Source organism: Ochotona princeps, chromosome 5 (assembly GCF_030435755.1).
Source record: "Ochotona princeps isolate mOchPri1 chromosome 5, mOchPri1.hap1, whole genome shotgun sequence".
NCBI lineage: Eukaryota > Metazoa > Chordata > Mammalia > Lagomorpha > Ochotonidae > Ochotona > Ochotona princeps.
In genome coordinates, this window is record NC_080836.1 from 35,570,333 (window position 1) to 35,591,461 (window position 21,129).

The 21,129-nt window shown below is 35.4% G+C and overlaps 2 protein-coding genes and 1 pseudogene across 9 annotated transcripts in view; 2 read left to right on the forward strand and 1 right to left on the reverse strand.

Moving 5' to 3' along the window:
• FMNL2 (formin like 2) overlaps positions 1-2,340 on the forward strand; it is a 322,003-nt gene extending 319,663 nt beyond the window's left edge. For both annotated transcript variants that reach the window (XM_004577164.2, XM_012926267.2), the window contains one exon: positions 1,415-2,340. In XM_004577164.2, the coding sequence (XP_004577221.2) occupies positions 1,415-1,453 (39 nt within the window). In that variant the 3' untranslated portion in view covers positions 1,454-2,340. The remainder of the gene's footprint in view (positions 1-1,414) is intronic.
• A 4,535-nt stretch (positions 2,341-6,875) lies between these two features.
• The window catches only part of PRPF40A (pre-mRNA processing factor 40 homolog A), a 43,784-nt gene continuing 29,530 nt past the window's right edge, over positions 6,876-21,129 (reverse strand). For 2 of the 7 annotated variants that reach the window (XM_036493091.2, XM_036493089.2), the window contains 14 exons: positions 20,951-21,115; positions 20,255-20,363; positions 18,995-19,145; positions 17,942-18,075; positions 15,728-15,842; positions 15,465-15,568; positions 15,259-15,375; positions 14,561-14,698; positions 14,197-14,292; positions 12,930-13,016; positions 12,745-12,841; positions 12,599-12,660; positions 11,482-11,613; positions 6,876-8,833 (listed from right to left, as the gene is read on the reverse strand). In XM_036493091.2, coding sequence (XP_036348984.1) covers positions 8,741-8,833; positions 11,482-11,613; positions 12,599-12,660; positions 12,745-12,841; positions 12,930-13,016; positions 14,197-14,292; positions 14,561-14,698; positions 15,259-15,375; positions 15,465-15,568; positions 15,728-15,842; positions 17,942-18,075; positions 18,995-19,145; positions 20,255-20,363; positions 20,951-21,115 — 1,600 coding nt within the window. In that variant the 3' untranslated portion in view covers positions 6,876-8,740. Of the gene's footprint in view, positions 8,834-11,481; positions 11,614-12,598; positions 12,842-12,929; positions 13,017-14,196; positions 14,293-14,560; positions 14,699-15,258; positions 15,376-15,464; positions 15,569-15,727; positions 15,843-17,941; positions 18,076-18,994; positions 19,146-20,254; positions 20,364-20,950; positions 21,116-21,129 lie in introns of all 7 variants that reach the window. The other 5 variants (XM_012926263.3, XM_004577163.3, XM_058664483.1 and 2 more) reach the window with 3 other exon arrangements.
• On the forward strand, positions 16,471-16,534 carry LOC118757990 (U2 spliceosomal RNA; annotated as a pseudogene).

Genomic DNA, 21,129 nt, shown 5'->3' on the forward strand with positions numbered 1-21,129 from the left:
AGGATCTGGACCCAGTAAAGCCATAGACTCCACTTTTTCAAGAGAAGTCAGAAACCCTAGTCCTCATTTTACTTTCCATATTAAAAATCTCAAGAAACTGAGAATATGGGAGGTGATGGGACATTTTGTAAACTGCATATGGCTCAGTGGCACTATTTTCAATTGAACAAGTGAAGAGGTAAAAAAGATTCTAGATTGTTTTTATTTCCCTTCCTGACAAAAGTCAATAATACTAAGTTAATGAAAGGGAAATATGTAGAATTAAGATATTTTGGTGCAAAAGATTTTGAAATCCATGTTTTCAACGTTCATTTTCTGTGAGCTTTTTGAAGACCCTCTGATACTATTCAGAACAGTGAGGGGAGTATAAAGTCTGCTTTATTATTTTTCCCCCATTATGTCCTAACTCCATCAAAAAGATGCTAATTGCCATCTAGGCTGTTTGCTTTACCTTATTCATGAAAGCATCTGCATATTTGTAATGTTCCTCTGTTTATCCCAACAGAGCAGTGATTGCTTTTTCTAGTGGTGATTGCTTTTTCTATTTCTCCCCATTTTTGAGTGGGAAGCAATCCCGTCTGCTGGCTCAGGAGCCAGAACTCCATCTGAGTCTTCCTTGGGCACGGGAGGGACTCGGGTACTTGAGCCATCCCTGCTGCCTTCCAGGATGCACACAAGCATGAAACCTGGAATCAGCCATGGAGAGACCCAAACACAGGCACTGTGATACGAAATGTGGGCATCCCAAGTGATGTCTTAACCGCTATGCCAAATGTCACTCCCTCCTTTCCTTGTCAGGCATCTGTACACTGGGTGTGTAAGCTAGAAAACACAGAATGGCTCATGTCTCCCAGATATGATGAAACAAATATTGTGTGGCAGGAAAAAATACTCAGGGATTCAATTATTCAATGTAGATTTCATTATAAACTGGGCATTGTGTGTTTAATACCCCAAATGATAAAGTAACTATAGTAAGCCTAATGGAATAAAAATAACAACCTGTACCTGCCTAGTGTAGGTTGGGCCAATCGGATACATAAGTTTTGCAGTTTACAATGAACTGTAATTAAGGATGTTATTTAGGCTTCCAGAGAAAACTAAGCCACAGCTGCTTCCATTTCAAGAAATCTTGTAATAAAAATGTCACCAGTCTTTCTAGTCAGTGCTAGAAATATTCTCCTGTATATTTTTCTCTCCAAGTCTCAGAATCTTAATGAGTATTGCTTCCTATCTTGTTTGATTGTAAATATTAAGGCAAATGCACATGCTTTGGTCCAATGCTCAGAGTTTGAAGGGCCCAATAGTTGACTCTTCACAAGCTGCTTTGATTGGCTGCCAGCTGGCCTTTGTCTTGCTTAAGACATAGGGTATGAAAGGTTGCTATTCTTTCATTGCACTCTCCTCTTTACAGATCTTAGAAACCAACCATATAGAAGAGCCGATGCGGTGAGGAGAAGTGTCAGGCGGCGCTTTGATGACCAAAACTTGCGTTCTGTTAATGGTGCGGAAATAATGATGTGACTCCCAGGAACCTGCCTACGTGAAGAGGGCGTGCATGAATGAAAACTGCCCACATAAACTTTATGTGCTAGTATTTAACTGCAGCCTTGAACACGGATAAAATATTTTTAAGGGCTCAGATTTAGCAACCACATAGAAATAATGATGGGCTTTTCTTTCAAACCTTGTTAACAAGTGCCTAAAAAATGGAATACCTGCTCAGATTAATCAAAGCAATAGGATTTGATTTGATTAGGTATGTTTTTTACACCAATTAGTTTTTTTTTTAACCAAAATGTAAATTTTGTGTGAAATTCATTACCTGTCATTTTGACTGCGCCATGATGGTCTACCCTGGTATCCTGATAAATTTTAACATGGTTGCATTTGCTATGGGCTTCCTTTGCTGAAACGTCTTTTAAGGAATTTTGTGTTTCAGCTATATTCATCCAGTTTTGTATTTATAAGGACTTACAAGTGTCAGACAAGTCACATGATGAACTACTTCTGTCCATTACCTGAGCCCTGGCAAAGCGCAAATGAGATGCAAATGCAGTAGCACAGAAGTTAGTCACTTAACTTTGTCTCTAGTGTCGCATCTTCCTTCTGTGCTAGGGTATGATGGTAACCAAGATGGTTACTGGGATGAATGCAAGGATGTGATGGCATAAAATGTCGTCTTGAGACTTAACTGCAGTACTGTGTTCTTCAGCTTAAGGCAGCTTTTTAAAATAATGCAAATGTATTTATTAACTGGCACTAATTTAACATCTCAGTATTAGGATCTACCTATAATGGTCTTCAAAAATCCTAAGAGTAGAAACTGGTGCCTTCCTAGCCAGGGAGTTCACTAGCTCTTGTCAACAAATATTCAAAATTACATTTGCTAACAGGGTAGTTTTAGGAACCTGGTTTTTATTTTCCTGACAATCGCACGTGTTTCCCCCCACCCCAATCTGTTTCTCTTTGTAAATTGAAGATGATACATTTGGCATCACACATTGAAGCTAAATCCCCAAATTCCTTATGGGGAAGTACATTTGTTGAAAAATACATTGTGATTAAGTTTGTCTTTCCTCCCTAGCAGGGCGCTTGACCCATTCCAAAGTCAAAAACTGGATTGAAGCTATACTTTTAATAACACACATTCTGCTTCTGGCTTACCTTCTTGGTAATTACCATCAGTATATTAATTGTAAAGTTTATTGTATAGTATTTAACCACCGAGTTTATGTTGTGCTTATGTGAGCCCTTGGGTGAAGGTCACCTTTCCTTGGATAACGTGTAGTTATATGACCTCTTTTTAAATGTACAGATATTTTGCTATAAAATCGGTGCAGTTTTTTATGGTTTTTACACTTCTCTTTAATTCCCACCGAAGCCTCTGGGTAATAATTGTAAATATTGCTTTAAAATTCAGCAGCCTACTCTATACAATCTGAATGTTATTTTAACTTATAGGTTTTTTTTATTAAATATATTTAACTACAAGAACAGCCTAGAGATCTGTTACATTTCACTTTAGTATACCTATTTACAGATTACTTTTGAGCTGCCACTCGCTGGTACATTTCCATAATGTGTACTCTACAGAAAAAAAGAACATGCCAACATTTTGTCTTTCAGTTAAAATACATTGATAAAAATAACAATTTGATTGGAGATACACAAGACACGTAGTTGGGAATTTACTACAAAGCAGCCATTTTTGAAATCTTTGAGCTGGCATACATGTGAGAACCATTGTTTTATTCTTCAAATAGACAATGATGCTGGCATGTTCTTTACTGTTTGTCTATTAATGGGCCTGCTTCTTAGCAATATTAGAAATGTTTTATAAAAGCAATTCATGTTACCTTTCTGGTCTTTTCATGGCATATGAGCAAATAAACTATTTACACTACTATTCTGTAATATGTTGTAATCTTTCAGTGGTACCTTCTGGTGGATTATTTTGTGTAGACCCATCTTGCTATTTGAGCTTAAATGCTTTGATTTGAGGAAAAATCTCTCCCTATATGAGCAAAATACAATCTGTACTGATGAGCTTACTATTTGCCATAGGAATTGCTTTTTTGGGTTTTGGAATCTCTTTCCTCCATGACTCACAAATATTCATCTGGGTGTTCTACCAAAAAACAAGAACAAAAACAAAAACAAAAAAACAACCTAGGCGGAAAAGTACAAACAAATGCTTTGGTTCCAGTTGCATAGTTTGCCAGAATTAATTTAGTCCACAAATTCAGAATGCTTTCAGATCCAAACTATAGCAATTAAGTTCAAATAAGGCCATAGTTTAGGCTTAGAATAAAGATGCTTGAATTCAGAATCTTTGCTCTTCACTTACCATCCTTTCTAACACTGAAGTATATACCATGGCGTCGAGTGAGTTTCCTGACTCCCTCTGCTTCAACGTGAATGGGACTCAATACAGGTGAATGACTGCTTTTATTCAACACTTTAATACCCAGTTTTTAAGATACATGTGAATTGTAGAGCTGATAATAAAATGTTTTAATTCTTGATAAAACTGCCCTTCTATACTTTTACCAGGAATATCTACAAAGGTAATACAGAGGGATTATTGTTTTTCATCTCTTTGCAAAATCTAGCACCCTTGCTATTCCCAAGAAACAATCAAAGAAACAAATTCATGAAGTGTTAATCCTTTTTTTTCTTTTTGGTCTAACATTTCACCAAAGAAAGCTATTACATTCAGAAAACAGGATGTGGGGCTTCTTGAAACTCACAAACCAGAACTGCTTATTATGACCAGTGTATAAAGGGAAATGTTGATACAAATCTTTTATTTAGTAAAAGATGGTTTTCTAATTTATTTACAAAAGACCTAACTTTGTAAGAAATTCTTTACATGAAAACAAGTGATAATCTGGTTATTACAAACAGAGAAAACAAAAAATGTCATTTTCCTTTACTCACCTTTCAGAACCAGTCCTCAGCTCAGCTGCAGAGGTAGGTTAAGACCCACACCTACCAGGCAAGTTTGCAGGCAGGACCAAAGTTACACATTTAATTGTCCTAAAGAACAGCATAGCATAGCACAAACAAATGATGCAGTTTGAATTAGATCTCACTAGGTCAGCTACTTGCTGTTTCATAATCTATAATGGTGCGTGTATATGCCAATTCTTGTTGCTAAGCTCTAACACTGAGATAACCTTGCATAACATCCTACTGAAAAAAATTTACCAGTCTCTATATAGAAAGTTTTAAAAGTACAAAGTTTACTACAGTGGTTAAGTAATTTTAACTGGATAAACGAAAATGGAGAGTTGAGGGGTGTGTGGGAATGGAGCAAAATGATTTCCCATTTTCCGCTATAACCTACAGTCAACTTCCTGCCACCGATTCACCAAAATTTAAAAGTAGATACAAATGACTAGTTTTTAGCTTTGAATTTAGATGCTGTGGTGGATACTTTCGAAGTAATTATTTTATATGGACAAATATGATTGTGGTCTTGGTTGTGCATTAGTATGGTTTACTGCAATAAAGCTTTTTCAAAGCCTTTTCATACAGATGATGCGTATTTCGTATGCTGAATAACTAAATAAAAATACTTTTCTTTCCTTTAGTTACTGCTTCTATATGTCAGGCACTGTCTTAAGTTACAAGGTTGTGTGTGTGTGTGTGTGTGTGTGTGTGTGTGTGTGTGTGTGTGTGTACACACAGCAGTGAATCAAATTCTGGCCACCGAGGAACTTCTATGACCAGTTTTTACGCCAACGAAGAAAACAAGGTAAGAATAATGAAGGTAAGAATGGTAAGTCTCAGATATGCTTGCTAGAACAATTCCATGACAATAATATTTTCCTTTATGCAAGTCAGTGACTTTACATAGAGAATCTAAGGTGGCTAAATCAAAATCAACCTGATACTGAGACAGAGAAAAACAAACCTCAAAGGAAAACAGAATGTCTCAGATTTAAGATAAAAGGACATTAGAGGGGCCCACACTGTGGTAATACAGTGTGCCAAGCTGCCACCTGCAATAAACGCATGCCATATGGGTGCTGCTTTACGTCCCAACTGCCCCACTTACGCTCCTGCTACTGAGCCTGGGGAAAGCGGTGGAGGATGTCACTTGCACCTGTGTGGGAAAGTTCATGGCTCCAGACTTTGAGCCAGTCATATCTGGATGGAAGAGTTCACACTCTTTTAAACACAAAGGCATAAAATAAAATTTTGCTCCAATTATCTTCAGAAATACTGCATGAAGGTTTAACAGCTAGCATTTTAGTTCTATAATCTGCATTTGGATTATGTAACCTAATGGCCTAGAAACATAAAAAATAGGTATCAGTCACCCTCTTCGCTGTGCAATATTTCATTAAGCACTGTCCTCTCTCCCATAGCCTTTAAAAAAAATATTTTTCTAAAGGAGTTAGTCTTTTCCAGTGGCAAAAGTGAAAATGGCTCCCTAGCAGGAAAGTCAGAATTATAGGTAAATGCTCCTAAAAGTATAACTGGTATTTGCAATGTTAATTGAATTAAACTATAAACGTTTAAATTGCTTTCTAGAAACAGAACATATCCCAGGAGTTTTTGCAGTTGCTTTACCGTTCTGTTATAAACTAACTGCTCTATTTCAGGATGATAATCCTTTGCTGTGAGGGCTACTTATGCAAAGTCAAATAACTTGATGATGGCCAAATTGGGAGGTGTAAAAGGTACTTTATGTCCAGAAACATGAACAATCTGCATTATGAAGCTAGTCTGGGTAATCGCAAAATGCTAGCCACTAAGTTGAAAAAACTGTCACGGCATTACCATTACTTTTATACTTTATCTAACTGTAAATACAAATTCAATTTCCCACAAAGAATTATGAACTGAAAGTAAATGAAAGCTATCTGATATCTAAGATCCCTGTTTTTTTGACAGTGTCAAACACCAGTGAGTTTCATCCATTAAGTACTATTAACGATGATGTGGGATAAACAACCTGAGTATTCATTACGAGGCATAAATTCCCCTGGAAACTAAACATGCTTTTCTGTCTGAGCATTTCTGCTCAACACTAACCAACTTTGTAAGCTATTTCAGCTTTTACCCAACTGAAGACTAACAATCTATTAAGTACATAGTATTCACAGGGAACAAAATCTTACCACCAACCTGGTAAGATTCCGGCCACTAAAATCCATTGACTGCACCATTAAGGGGAGCCAAAGGGTTACAGTCATTTCATTTAATCTTTCTGTAGAAAGGATTTGAATTTTGTTTGGGAAATTGTTGACCCTTTGTTTTCAGATCAGATGATTTTCAAGACCCAGCTATCTGAATTCAGACTGTCCTGTAATTGGAATTTAGGCTGTGATATAATTATCTATAAGAAATACAGAAATCTATTTTAAGGACATGCTAAAACATATCAGTAACTTTTTATTTAAATAGAAAAATCAAAACTTTAAAGTTTTACTTTAAAAATCATTCATGGAAATAATTAAAACAATGTTTTACAGATTCTATTTTCTTACTAGTATATCTCCCAGTATCATATGCATATTGAAAACTTGATCACTGACTTCCATGTCTTAGTCTGACATGATTAGCAATCTTAACTATCGTTACAACAAGACTTCTGAAAATTACGATGAGGCAATTCACTATTGCCCAAGCTGTTAAAGTGTTTGGACTTTAATATACAACAGAAGGCTAATCTCAAGCAAACCATTCAATCACATTTTCTTAAAGGTAATGATTCTTTCTACAAAGGCATGTCATGCTTCATTGAGAAAATGACAGCCAAGTTCAGTAACAAGTTTTCCCCATCAGCCTTTAAACACTGGACACTTGGATACAATCCCTTTAGGGAACAAACTGTCGTCCTGCTCAGGTCCTATCAAACTAAAGATGGTGAGGGGAAAACTTCTTGTTCTAAATCCCAATACAAAATACTGTCTCTGAAAATGACAAAATAACAAAGATAATTCCAAAGACTATGCACTAAAATTTATTAAAAACAAAAAAGCAAAAACAAACACAAAAAAACCTCCTGCACTGAAGGAAAATAGTATAAATTACATTACCAACTTTAAAAGTTGGCCTGGAAGGAGTATTCTATCTTTAAACCATTGCCTCTCTAAAATATTCCATAGGAAATTCACAAGTGAAAAATAAACCTAAGGATCTCAAATGTAAGGATTTGTCACATTCTTACAAGAGGGAAACTATGTGTATAAGACGAAGCACAGTCTCAGGGACGTAGTATCTCAAACGATCATACAATTTCTTTAGTGCTAAGCAGTTTAAGTAGAAATAAATACTAGTACACACTAGAAGAGAAGGTTTAATAATTGATAAAAATGTACAAAAATATTCAAATCAGAAATGCTTTAGAATGTGTACCACGAAGCCAATACTTCTCAGTGAGTAGGGAAGGTAAAAGACTTCCTCAGTGGAAAAAAATTGGTTTAAAAAAAAAAAAATCAAGACAACTGTTAAAGAATGTTTAAGTCAACATTGATTTTCTTTTTAGACAAGGATATTGCAACTATCACTTAAAGTTTGGTGGCACATTCTTTAGTAGGTCCTTAAGGCAATATATTTAAACTAATTTACAATTTGATTTGATGTTAACTTTAAAAATATTACCTCAAAATAGAAGCTCAAAATAATGCCCTCACATAGCCTTTTTAAAATGTAGTCTGATGTTTCATAAAAAATAATGGTGGCTTTATTGTATGTGCTCATTAGCACAAGTCTGTAGTTTTAAAGGGTCTAACCAAGTTTCCATCAAAAACACCTATTTCTTAGCAGCTCACCATAAAAGATCACGTTGGCTTTAACCAGTTGGGTAATGCACAAAAAAGCAGTTTTATCAGTTGCTGGTGTTTTTGTACTACTGTATTATCAAAAATTTTCATGTCTTCAAAATGCAACTTCTATAAAGTAAATCAAATCACCTCATGACTTCGGAACAAAGTAGAGACATCTGCAGTTCTCAGTAAATTGCCACCTTTAATCCACCCTGCAGTGCCCTGTAAAAGGGTCACAGACACAGCTGTATGACCGTATGAAAATATGATTCTTGATACAGAATCAAAAGTTATTTTCAGTTCTTTTGCTTTTATAAAGTCCACAATAACAATACTTAAATGCACTTTTTTTTCTGTGATAATTAAAACCCAGTGTTATTTAAACTGAACTTAAAATAGAATCCCTGGACTGAATTAGACTTTAAATCATACTGTAAACATATATTTGGTATAATTTATTGATCATCATCCAGTTGCTCCAAAAGGGTTCTTCTGCGCTTTTCTAATTCCCCTTCGCTCAGTTCACTGCCAGAAGTATCCCAATTTCCCTGGAAAAGCAATGAATATAAAATTATAGTTAGTCTGTACTCAGAAGATAACAATGTAATAAAACTTAAAAAAAAAAGTACAGATGGAGAAACATTCATTTGGTCAAAGCCTGACCTCTTTTCATAGAAGCCAATACTTTACTAATTAATGACTCCTGCATTAGAGAACCATATTTTTTAATATGTTTCTACTTTCTAGTTTACAGCAACACAGAAATCAAAACATTACATGCTGGTTTCTTTTCCTTTCACAGAACTGAACAGGAAATACCACATTTCCTTTTATTGGAAGCAAGGTATTCATTTCCTAAGTCCTATTAATTCCATACAGATTCTTACACTAAAAGTTTTGAAATACTGATTTTTCCTTTTTAAAAATTTTTTATCAACTTGAAAAGAGGAGGAAGGCTGGGAGAAAAAAAAAAAAACTGGTGTGTTGGTTCTGCTTCCCAAATGCCTGCAGTAGTCAGGAATGGCCCTTGCTGCAGCCAAGAGCCCAGGAGTTTATCTGCTTCTAATATGGGTGGCAAGGGCCCAAGCACCTGTACCACTGTTTGCTAACTCCCATGATGCATCAGTAGAAAGCTGGACAGTACATACAGGAGCCGGAGCCAAGACTTTAACTGAGATGGAATGCAGCACCTCAACTGGCAGTGTAAGCTGTGGTGCAACTTCAACCAGCCTGGAGCATACTGATTCTTGTTAAAATAAATGCAAGAATTGTGCATGGGAGGGGGGAAATGATACTGCGTAACCTGTGAGATACAGCCTTTTGAGTAGATAGTTCACATGTCCACCTTTACTGAAGGGACTCATTCAGTCCAGTAAGGATCCACATATAGGGAGAATTGTTCACCAAGGATTAAAATCAGATCCATCTGCTGCAACTCTCAAACTCTAATCCCATCAATGCAAATACAGAGGTAAGATTAGAATTTATGTACAGTTACTCCTCTCTAGTGATTCACTGGCATTAACCCATTAAACATGGCTAAAGAGAATTGCAGTATGTCATGCTCTGTCATTTGAATATGAAGACATTTCAAAAAGAGTGAATTAAAAAGTATTCATTTTGGGCCCAAGAATGTTGTAAGAGATCCTCATTTTAAGAAAACATCAAAAATAGGGCTCCAGCTGTTGTGGCCACTTGGGGAGTGAGCCAGTGGATGGAAGATCTTCTTTTTTCTGTAAATCTGCCTTTCCAATAAAAATAAATCTCAAAAAAAAAAAAATGTAAAAAATTCATGAGAAAATTACAAATGAATTTCCAGTTTTTTTTTTTTGAAAACAAGACAAACAACAAAAAAGAAAATTGTAAAAAAAATTTCCATGAACAGGCTGAAGCATCTGTATATTGGACAATTCAAGACTAAGCTGACATGAAAATAATCCAATCACATTACGGCCTAGCAAGTAACACTGCTGCATGCAATACCAGTATCCTATATGGGCAACAGGTAAAGTCCAGGCTGCCCCATTTCTATTTGCACTCCTGCTCTCTGCTAATGACCTGAGGAAGGACAGTAGAAAATGAACCAAGCATTTTGGGCCCCTGCCACAGACACAGGAGACCAGATAAAGCTGCTGACTCGTGGGTTCAGCCTAGTCCAGTGCTGCCATTTGGGGAGACAATCAGCAGATAGGAGATTACTGTTTCTCTTTTCTGTAATTAAGACTTTCAAGATAATTGACTAAATCTTACAAAACAATCTCAAATATTGTTTAGTATTTGTCCTCCGATCCATTTGTGTTCACCCAGGAGTTACTGGACTGCAAAGAGTTTGAAAATGGATCTAGGAAAATGACAACTAAAGACAGTTGGAGACCTCCTAGTTTTATTTTTCTCAAAAAAGGTTTTATTTATTCATGAGACAAAGAGGTCTCCCATCCATTGGTTCCCTTGGCAATGCCCTGAAGTAGTAACTGCATCCAGTCCTCATACCTGTGAGGCAGGGAACCCAATACCTGAATTACCACCTGCTGCTTCCAAGATGCACCCTAGGAGCAGGCAGCCACAGGACTCAAAACCTGGGCTTCTCAAGTGGCACTTACATGCTGTGAAAGAACACATCCCCTCAGCTCTCAACATTACAGTCCTTGAAACAATTTTCTTAAGTAGAAAATAGGTATGTTCTTTCTTGATGGGGTAAACTATACTTATGAAATGCTGTATTCTGAGGTAGGCATTGCAGCGCAGTGCGTTAAACCACCACACACTTCACCAGCACCCCTTAAGTCTTGCCTGCTCCACTTCTTTTTCAGGTCCCTGGCTAATGTGCCTGGGAAAGCTAGGGAACACAGCCCAAACACTTGAGCCTCTGCCACCCATGCAGAGACCTGGATGGAGTTCCTTGCTTCTGGCTTTCACCTAGGTCAGCCCTGGCTGCTGAGGCCATTTAGCGTGCACCAGCAGAGAGAAGCATGTTCTCTCACTGTAATTCTACCTCTCAAGTAAATAAATACAAATCTAGAAAAGAATAATTTAAGAAACCATATACATTAAACTATTTTGAGTCAGAATAGTTCACTAAACTTTCATTGTTTTTATGGTTACAGCCCTGAAATAGGCTATTACTTAACCACTATTGGGTTTTAATAGTATATTTTTGTCCTTTGAAAATAAGGCATCAAATAATTCAAACACTTACAGAATCTTTCCCAGTCTTTTTCTTAGGTGACTTGTGTTTTGATTCTGATCTTTGTCTAGTTCTATCTTTTTCACTTTCCCGATCTTTTTCTTTTTTATCCTTCTCACGCTCAGTATCTGATTCTGGGGAGTCCTATGTGAATATAAAGTAACAAGTATTCTGATTAAGATGCCATTGTTTTTGCAAAAATTCATATACACGTAACATCCATACATTCCTAACAGATTACGTGTTTTCCTAAAGCAGTAAAATATAATTTGAGTAGTGAAGAAGGACATTTTATAGCATCTTTATGCTTAAGGAAATTCATGAGAGAAAGCTGCTCTGCCGTTTGAGAAAGATGACACTCTGATTGTAAACTACTATGGAAAGAGCTTCACTTCAAAAACAGTACTTTGTCATCCCAATGAAATATTGGTTTGCTTAGATAAATATGCTTCTGGTGCCTTAATCACTGTTAGGCACTTCAAATAGTTCATGGAAAATGCAATGAGATTTACTACAGTTCAAAAATCTACAGAAATTCATAGACATGAAGACTGTAATTAACCATGAGTATGATGGAAAAAAAAACTAACCCTGCATGGATTTCCAACATTTCTTTGTGCCAAAATTAACATTTACATGTGAACTTTCTGAAGTATCCTTATGTAAGGATGACAGTCATATAAACAAATTCTCTGCTCAAAATCACTACGTAACAAAGTACTTAAAATGTCACTCATAAGTGGTAATAAGGCATGTACTGATTTAACTAAGCAGCATGGAAAAACTTCCTATTCAGCAGTCTTACAGTGGCACCTTGGCCCTTTTGAAATAGCACCTCATATAATGTTAATGTACACCCAAGATTAAGAACTACAATAGGAGAGAAATTGCTGTACAAGTTACAACACACATACATGTTTCTTTTTGAAGACTAGCTTTAAGAGGGTGGGAATCCTAATGCTGATGTGGTACATTATCAGAGAACATGAAATGACTTTAATTGAAAACTTAGGATGATAAACAATTAAACTCTCAGTACATATCTGAACTGCACACAGGGTTAGTCAGAATAAGGCTCTACCCTACAGGTAATGCCTAGGTTAAGTACAGACATTAGAAGCTCGCTTACAGATTTATGTCTCCTCTTCTTACTTTTCTTCTTGTGCTTTTTTGACTTCTTGTAACTTCTCTCTGAGGAGTTAAAATGCAAAAAGGTATCAGAATGCGAGAACTGCAAAGTGTTCAGGAGTTCAATCAGGTGGACAGAATGCTCACCAGACTCAGCACTGGAAGAATGCTCAGAAGCTGAACGGGACTCCGAGCGCTGTCTTTTTTTCTTTGAATGGCTGTCATCATCATCTGAATCTGACCCCTAAAAGACACAGATAATTTCATGTAAGGAAGCTAACAAATATTTAAATACATTTAACATATGTGGTGTTACTAAAAGACTTCCTTACGGATCGAGAGCGGGAACGTTTCCTATGATGTTTTTTAGATTTCTTAGAATGTTTCTTGTTCTTTGAATGGTGATGCTGACATTCATGCTAGACACAAAAAGGAAAATTTCAGTGTTAAGTTTCACTTTAAACAGAGCATCACAAATTTTTTAAATCTACATAAATTAAGTTCCTACAGTAAAACTTTATCATAATGCAAAGAATGATTATTAATTTGTTCTTATTCATCCTTTATCTACTCGTTTAAACATCTACATAAAACAATGTTATAAACTATTAGTACACAAAGTCTTTATAATAAAATGGTGTGTGCTGGTAGGGAAAGTTGATACATTCCAGAAACAATTTTCAGAACAATCACAAGTGCTTTCAGTAATAACAGTATTAGACATGCTTTCCCCCCACCAGATGAATCTGGTTTTGGTTAGTAATACAGGCTAGACAGCCAGGCAGCAAGAAAGAACCTCAAGTGTCACTCCTAAAATAAAACAAGGTTGGCTGCAGAATAAATTCCCAATCAACCACACTTTCTTTTCCTTCTGGGAGCATTTTCGACTCAAGACATCCTGGGGATATGTGGAAGCCACATCTCTGTGGACTTCAACTACTTCATTAAAACAACTTTAAGCCTGATGGAAAGTGCAGCAGTAAAAGCTAACATTCAAATATATCAGCAGCTTAAAAAATATACTACATTAACCACCAAAGTGGAGACTGAAAATGTGACTTAGAAGACTCTTGCTCTTTGTATTTCACTGAGCGCCAGCCTTTCTTCTCAATCTCAAGACCTCAATTACTTTTCTTTCTTCACTCCTTCTGTTTTTTCTTCCCCTCTCCTTCCTTCTTGTCTCTTCCCCCAGCACTCCCAGCATTCTGTAACTCTGCCTTGTCAAATAACAAAGGTGTGGGATTTTGGCGTAGCTAGTTAAGAGTGTACACAACATCCTATATCACAATGCCCAGGTTCAATTACTGCTCCAGCTCCTGATTCAAGCTTCCTGACACTGAGAGGCCATAGTGAAAGCTCCAGTATTTGGGTTTTTGACACAGAACATTTGCTATAGACTGAGTTCCAGAATGTTGGCATCATTAAGCTCCACTGTAGGGTAGTTCAGGAGTGAATCAGTGTATACTGACTTTCAAATAAGCAGAAATTAAACAAATAAAGAAGTGAATATATTATTAACAGATCATTCTAAATTTTATTTTGTTTAGACTTTTATGTATTTTGCATTATTTCAATTAGTCATGAGAACTCTACAATTACCTCAAGCACATGCATGAAATCTTTAAATATTCTTTTTCTTTCAGACTCCAGGGTTATGTCCTCAAATGCTGGCTCTTTTACAAACCGCTCCCGTATCTGAAAAACCAAATATGGAATAAACATATGAATACCAAGAATAGGATACAAATATATCTAAAATGAATAGCAGCAAGTGAAAATTATGATGGTCCCAACTGTTTACAGTCCTTTTTTTTTTTTCTCAAAGTCTTAACTTACTTAAACTTAGTGCCACAGTTGACCTTATACTAATTTATTAAACAAATAACTTTTGCTTTTGTGTGTGGCTGTAAAAAGAATCAACATCATAAAATTCATTGGAAAAAAAATTTACACATATACATACATCTTCCCAGACAGCATCCAACTCTATTGGAGGAGCAGCTTGTTTCAACATACTCTTAAATGCAGATTCTTTCCGTTTCATCTTCCGGGCCTCCTCCTTTTCTCTTTCACGTTCACGGGCTTCTGCCTTTTCTAGTAACTATCAGAAAATCATGATTAATCAAATAATTATATAATTGTTCTTAGAAGTACTCACACATTATTTATAAGGACCACCTTATCAACAAAAAAGGAAGTTTAACATTCCATCATCTAAATATATTTGGGGTGGGCTATGAGGTGCAGTGAGTTTAAGCCATTGCTTGGGATGCCCACATCCAACACTGGACAGCTCTTCTACTTTTGAATCCAGCTTCCTGCTAATGCATCCTGGAGCGGCTTGGTCCCTGACATCCAGGAGAGAAACCCAGCTGAAGATGTGGCTTCATACCTTTATTCTGGCACAGCCTTGGCTGTTGCCAGCATTCTGAATATGTTCTAGCACCTGGAAGATATCTCTCCCTGTTGCTTTGCCTTTCAAGTAAAAGAAAATAAAAATTTTAAACAGTAATTACTTTTACCTTATCAAAGAGACAGCGGACAATCTCTTTATAAAGATCCATTATCCAAATACTTTCAACCTAATTATTTATCTGAAACATTAAAAACTGCACTATTGCATATTTTACCAGTTACTTATTGTTAAAATCATGAACTTACACTATTGAAGGCCAATTTGATGTTTCCTGCATCTAATGTAGTTGATCTTTTTGTTGAACTAATTATTGCCACAAAATCTTCAAAAGTAGTATTCACTTCAACTACGAATCCTTTATCCTAAAATCCAAAAAATGTATTTATATAAAACAAATACATAAGATTGAGTGCCAGTTATACACTACAGCAAAATAGGTAAGACTACTTACCTTTAGAATGTCTTTAATTATCTTTTTTTCATCATGATAACGTGCTTTAAGATCCTCAACATAAAACTTGAAAAGATCAAGTGCAGTTGATCCTAATGAAAAAACTAAAGAAGTCAAAAGCTAGCTCTAACCAAAGAGCTGCAATTACTTTTTGTTTATAAATCAAAATAAAATAAAGCATCTCTCTCCCAACGTAATTATCTTGCCTTTTGGCTCATTCCAACTAGTGTCTTAGCTATAAATTAAGAAAGAAGGAATCTTACCAGGCTGACCAAGCATATTGGTGAATCTAATGTCAGAACTAATAGTTGGATATAATTCCATCCAGGATGACATAGAATGTAGCTGTCCATGTTCATGCAATTCATCTAAAAATATCTAGGGGAAGAGAAAGTAATCTTATTTGAATAGGGGCACATCTAAAAAATGCAGGAATAATATTTCCAGTTACAATATAAAAGCAAACTCCTATCTAATTTCAGACCATTTTATTTTTCATATCACTATTGTTACTTAAATATAAACCTTTTTTCTATTTGCTTATTTCTCCTCTTTCTTCATGTTCCCCAATTGTTCAGTTTCACAGAATATACAGTGACTTCAACCCTTAGCAACTTCTAAACCTCTTTCCCCAAATCGTTAAAAGTTCAGTTCTATCAACAAACACCTCTAAGGCAACTGTGAAATTCAACTCTATACCTACAATTTTTAGCACCTGCATTTTTTAAAACAGTAATCTGACATGCCTGAGTAAATGAAATGTGACTATTCTGAATTATGAGTTCTAAGTATAAAACACAATGATTTAAAAATCACAAATTTTAACAAGTAAAAATCACTTTTTGATACCATAGATTAAATATATTGATTACAAATTAGGATTGCTCATAAGGAATATTTGTTCATTGGATAACGCTGCCCTCGAATAACAACTATGCAGTTACAAATCCACTTCAAACGAAAAATTACATCAGTATAGACAACTTTATCTTAGAAACCACCTTTTATCGCTTCTTGGCCTTTTGGCTAAGATCAAGTGCAGTATCTGTTATTATCAGAAACCACCTTTTGTAACGCTTCATCAGTCATTTGTCCCTTATTTCTCCCCATCTTGCCCCTTGCACTGTTCAAAATCTTCATATACATGTGAATACATATATACATATACATACACACTGAATACCTAATAAGATTTTATTTACTTAAAGGCTACCTCTATCTTTCAATTCTTTCTTCACTGTCTTCCTCTTGATTGGTTTTGGATTACCCAAGAAAAGTCTTTGTCCTAAACTATATTTAATTAAATATGTTCCTCATGAAAACATCAGAGAGAAAAGTACAACACGTTTATTTACCTTTCACCTATTTGGCAGTGCTTCCCTACCATGCTTAACAGTATTGTCTCAGTACATTAAAATTCTTAATATTTTATCACTTTTGGTGGCTTTCTTAATTCAAAGGTTTCCTCAACAACAGCTGTTAAGGGGACTGTTAGGCTCCACCGACGATATTTGAGTGAGGAGATTTGTTGAAAACTAGCATTGCAATAATTTTCCAGGTGGTACTACTAATTCTGTGTAACTGGGAATTATCTACTGAGGACCAAACTATTCTACTCAAATTACAATCATTTCCTTATCTGGTATGAATTCAAACACAAGCTTTAAGTTTAAAATAATACAAATGAGTATCTTCATCACTGATATGACAAATATCATCTCCTGATTGGCAAATGAGGACTCTATAAAAAGGAAGTGATAATCACTACTATTGAGTTTCCATCCATTATAATATATGGTAAATGCAAAGACTTTTTTTGCATCCATTTTGAAGTTCTATATATCTTTTGAAATAAATATCTGAAGGAATACCGTCAAGCTTAACATTAGCAGTTACTAATCTGACTTACAGCCACATTTCAGCCTTAACTAAAAAACAAGACAAAACAAAACAAAGCAAAAAACTAGATTTTCAAATTCTACAAGGTAAAATGCAATCATGGGAACTGCATACCCTACTTTTTGGAAAATGGGAACCTGGCGAGATATAAAATGCAAAAATTAATTGCTATATGACAGACTTAGTAATGAGTATAAAATAAACATGAGGGGCAAAGGTTAGCCACTAGCTGACACATAACCATAGATCTTACACTGAAACTATAATACAGGATTCCTAATGTTCTCTGCTGACTGCACAGCAACTAGCACCAGTCAGTCATCTCTCATAGATTCAGTTTTCTCAACAAAAATCTTATGTATCAACGCTCACCTTACATGACATTACAATCTTTATAAGTTCCCTTACCCAACAAAAGTTTCTGTGTAAGCAGGTGGACAAAGTCATAAAACTCAATGAATTAAAGATTATACGTCTGCCACAATGTCCAAATCAATGATGTTGGCGGAAAGGACCTGAAACTCTTCATGTCATCACTGAAGCTCAGTAACCATATTAAAGAATTTTCCCTCTATTACCTGAAAAGATTCCCTATTTTTACGCTGTCGTCTTCTTTCTCTGAGTAAACTCTTCTGTTTTTCTTCTTCTTCTTCCTTTTCTAAAGCCCGAATGTGTTCTTCAAAGCAAATTAATGCATCTTCTTTGTCCATGTCTAAAATGTTGTTTTGGTTAAAAATTAAAATGACAAGAATCAGCAAGGATAGCATTTATTTGTATTAATTCCCCACAATTTCAAACTCACTTTCAAAACTACTATTTAAATTCAAATATGACTTGATCATCTCAGAAAACTGTCAAATACCTCATTAAAAGAATGAAACAGTGAATAAAGTGGACAAGAACAAATCAATGAAACTGTTACTAATAATAACTAACACAGGAATTTTTCAAAGTAGTTGTATCATGTAACTACTGGGATATGTTTTGGTAAAATTTCACTGTTGAATGGACATCAGCAGACATTTCCCCACAAACCAGGATGGCTATACTGTCTCTTAGTGATACAATTTTCAGGACCATCACTATACATGGGCTGTCTCCCAATTGATTGAATCGTTATGCTGTGTTTAACAACACTGTAGGCCCTACCAAAAATACTCACATGTTATTTTTTCAGAGAGATGGCTTAGGAAGGCACAAACTAAAAGGTTTCTAGATAAGACAGGAAATACTTTGGGAAAGCCTAATGTCAAATAATTCTAGCATAATTTTTGCCAAAATCTGAATCAAAGTTACTATCTCAAGAAGACACTACAGGTAAAATGTGCAAGTTGGTTCTTACCCGCTTACACAACATATAAATGGCTAAGCGAAAATTTGAAGTATGACATGATTTATATGCCCCCAGAATTAACTGATAAAGCTAACTTGGATTTCTCTTAAGGGTATTTTGTGCTGAATCACAAAACTCAACTATAAAGAAATATCTCATCTGGAAATCAACAGAAAACTTTTTCAGAAATTGACAAACAACTGTAAAATTTACTTTACAATATCCATAAAATGTGACAATACTTCTATGTCAGAGGACAGCGCTTAAAAACTATTTTTCTCTTTCAGAGATGACATACTCTGTAACTCCTCATCTTCTGCAAATGTTGGATTATCCATCAAATACTGCTGGGCTTCAGACCAAGTTGTAGAGTACGTTACATTAGCCATGTTGTCAAGTATATTTTTTAAGGCTTCCCAGTTCCTCTTTCGTAACTGCTTTGCTTGTTCCTTTAAAAAAAAAAAAAAAAGGAATATACCTCCTGATATTCAAAGAAACTAAGACATTAAATTACAAACACACTATGTACTTTGCCACTGCTCTTGCCTAAGTGCTTGGTGATGTATTTGCCTTTAATTTGTTCACCTCTTTTCTACCCACAGAATCCAGAAAGCATTACTTTTCCCTTTACCCTCCACTCCATAAACTTTTCTTACCACAACATTTATAATATGGTAAGAGCCCATAATTGGAACCCATGCAGGCATGTCACCCAGTAACTAAATGCTAACCAAGGTCCCTTCAATGCTTCAATAGCTTCTGCGTATGTTCAGTAACATTTTTTTTGTAATCTGACACACAGAAAATACACAGAGTTCCCATCCACCAGTTCAGTCCCCAAATACTGGTAATGGTTAGGCTATGCCAAAGACACACACTGGGAACCTGATTATCAATGCATTAGCACTGCCTCTCAGTGTGAGCACTAACAGAAGCTGATGTAAGCAGCTGGAAGTGCTCCCCGTTACTCTCGAAGCGCAATGTAGCTGCCCGAACAGTGTCTTAACTGCAGGGCCGGACATGTGCCTGTGTTTAAATTTTTGGTAAGCTTACAAATATATGTATATATGTGTTCCTTGCACACTGGACAATACTAATTTTAACAGTACTTAACAAAACAGGTATGGTAAAAAAGGTACTTTAAAACACTATCATACAAGTTCACTTCAGCAGAAACAATTGCATAGTACTTGATTTTTACATCAGAATCAAATATACTACAAGCAAAGTAGTTTTAAGCCCAATTATCAAAAAAAAAAAAAAAAAAAAAAAAAAGTAGCACACTTTCCAATTAGGGCATAAACAGAGCTTATAAACGACAATGTAAGTAATAGTCAAATCAGTGCTGACTGTGATGTTATCATTATTTGTGCTAGCAAGGGATAAATGACATTATAATGGCTATCCACTTAAAACTTTTAATCTCAGCTTCTAATAAAAAATAAAAATTTCCACACCACACAAACTGGATGAACTAGACAATAAAATGGAACATGGTGTAACTATTAGGAAAAATAAATCCTTGTCTATGAAATCAGTAATAGCAATAAAAAAATACCTTTTCTTTTTTTGAAAGAAAAAACAGAACATCTTCATAAATTTCAAGACGGTCACGTTCTGATATTGCATTCCAGACTTCCATCTCTCCAAACATTTGCTCTGCTTTCCTATTTATCAAAAAATCAAATGTTAACTATACACTAAATAACAATCAGAAACTATTTCAATTTTCAGTTAAATTAAAAATGCTTTCCACTCTAAAATTCATAACCATGTTATAAAGATAACTTATGAAATGTTAAGGAAAAAAAAGAATAAAACAGTATAGGCCTCCACTTGTCCTAAGAGACAGAGAATAACTTACACTAGGGAGTTTTATAGTATCTAGACCATCTCTATTCCTTCCAATAGCTACAGAGACCACCAAATTACCCAAAGAACCAAGATAAAGATTCTACAAAGTTGTAGGATTTTAATTAAACACCTAACTTAGCTTATTTCTACTGAAGTATCAGATGTTACAATTACATTAAAGAAAGTCAATGTTTGTTAAATCTCTTCCTTTTTTCTTCCAGTTTATAATCAGCAATTTACTAAGCCCAAGTTAAATTCCATATAAACAATGGTTCATCTTGTTCTTTATCTAATTATTACATTTACAATTCAGCATTGGTCTAAGATCACTTACAACAGCTGGCAAAAAAGGATGACACAAATATTGCATACATGTGCCACCTATCACTAAAAAGCTTACTTGTATCTGGTTGTAGAAGTCATTTTATCATGATTTTCAAGGAAACGCTGAAAGGATTCCTTTGCCTCTTTGTATTTTGATCTTGCTTCTTCTTTTTCCTCTTTTTCTGTCTGGACTTTATAGGCATTAAAGGCCTGCTTTTTTTCACTCAATTTTGCCAAAGCACTAAAGACAAAAAC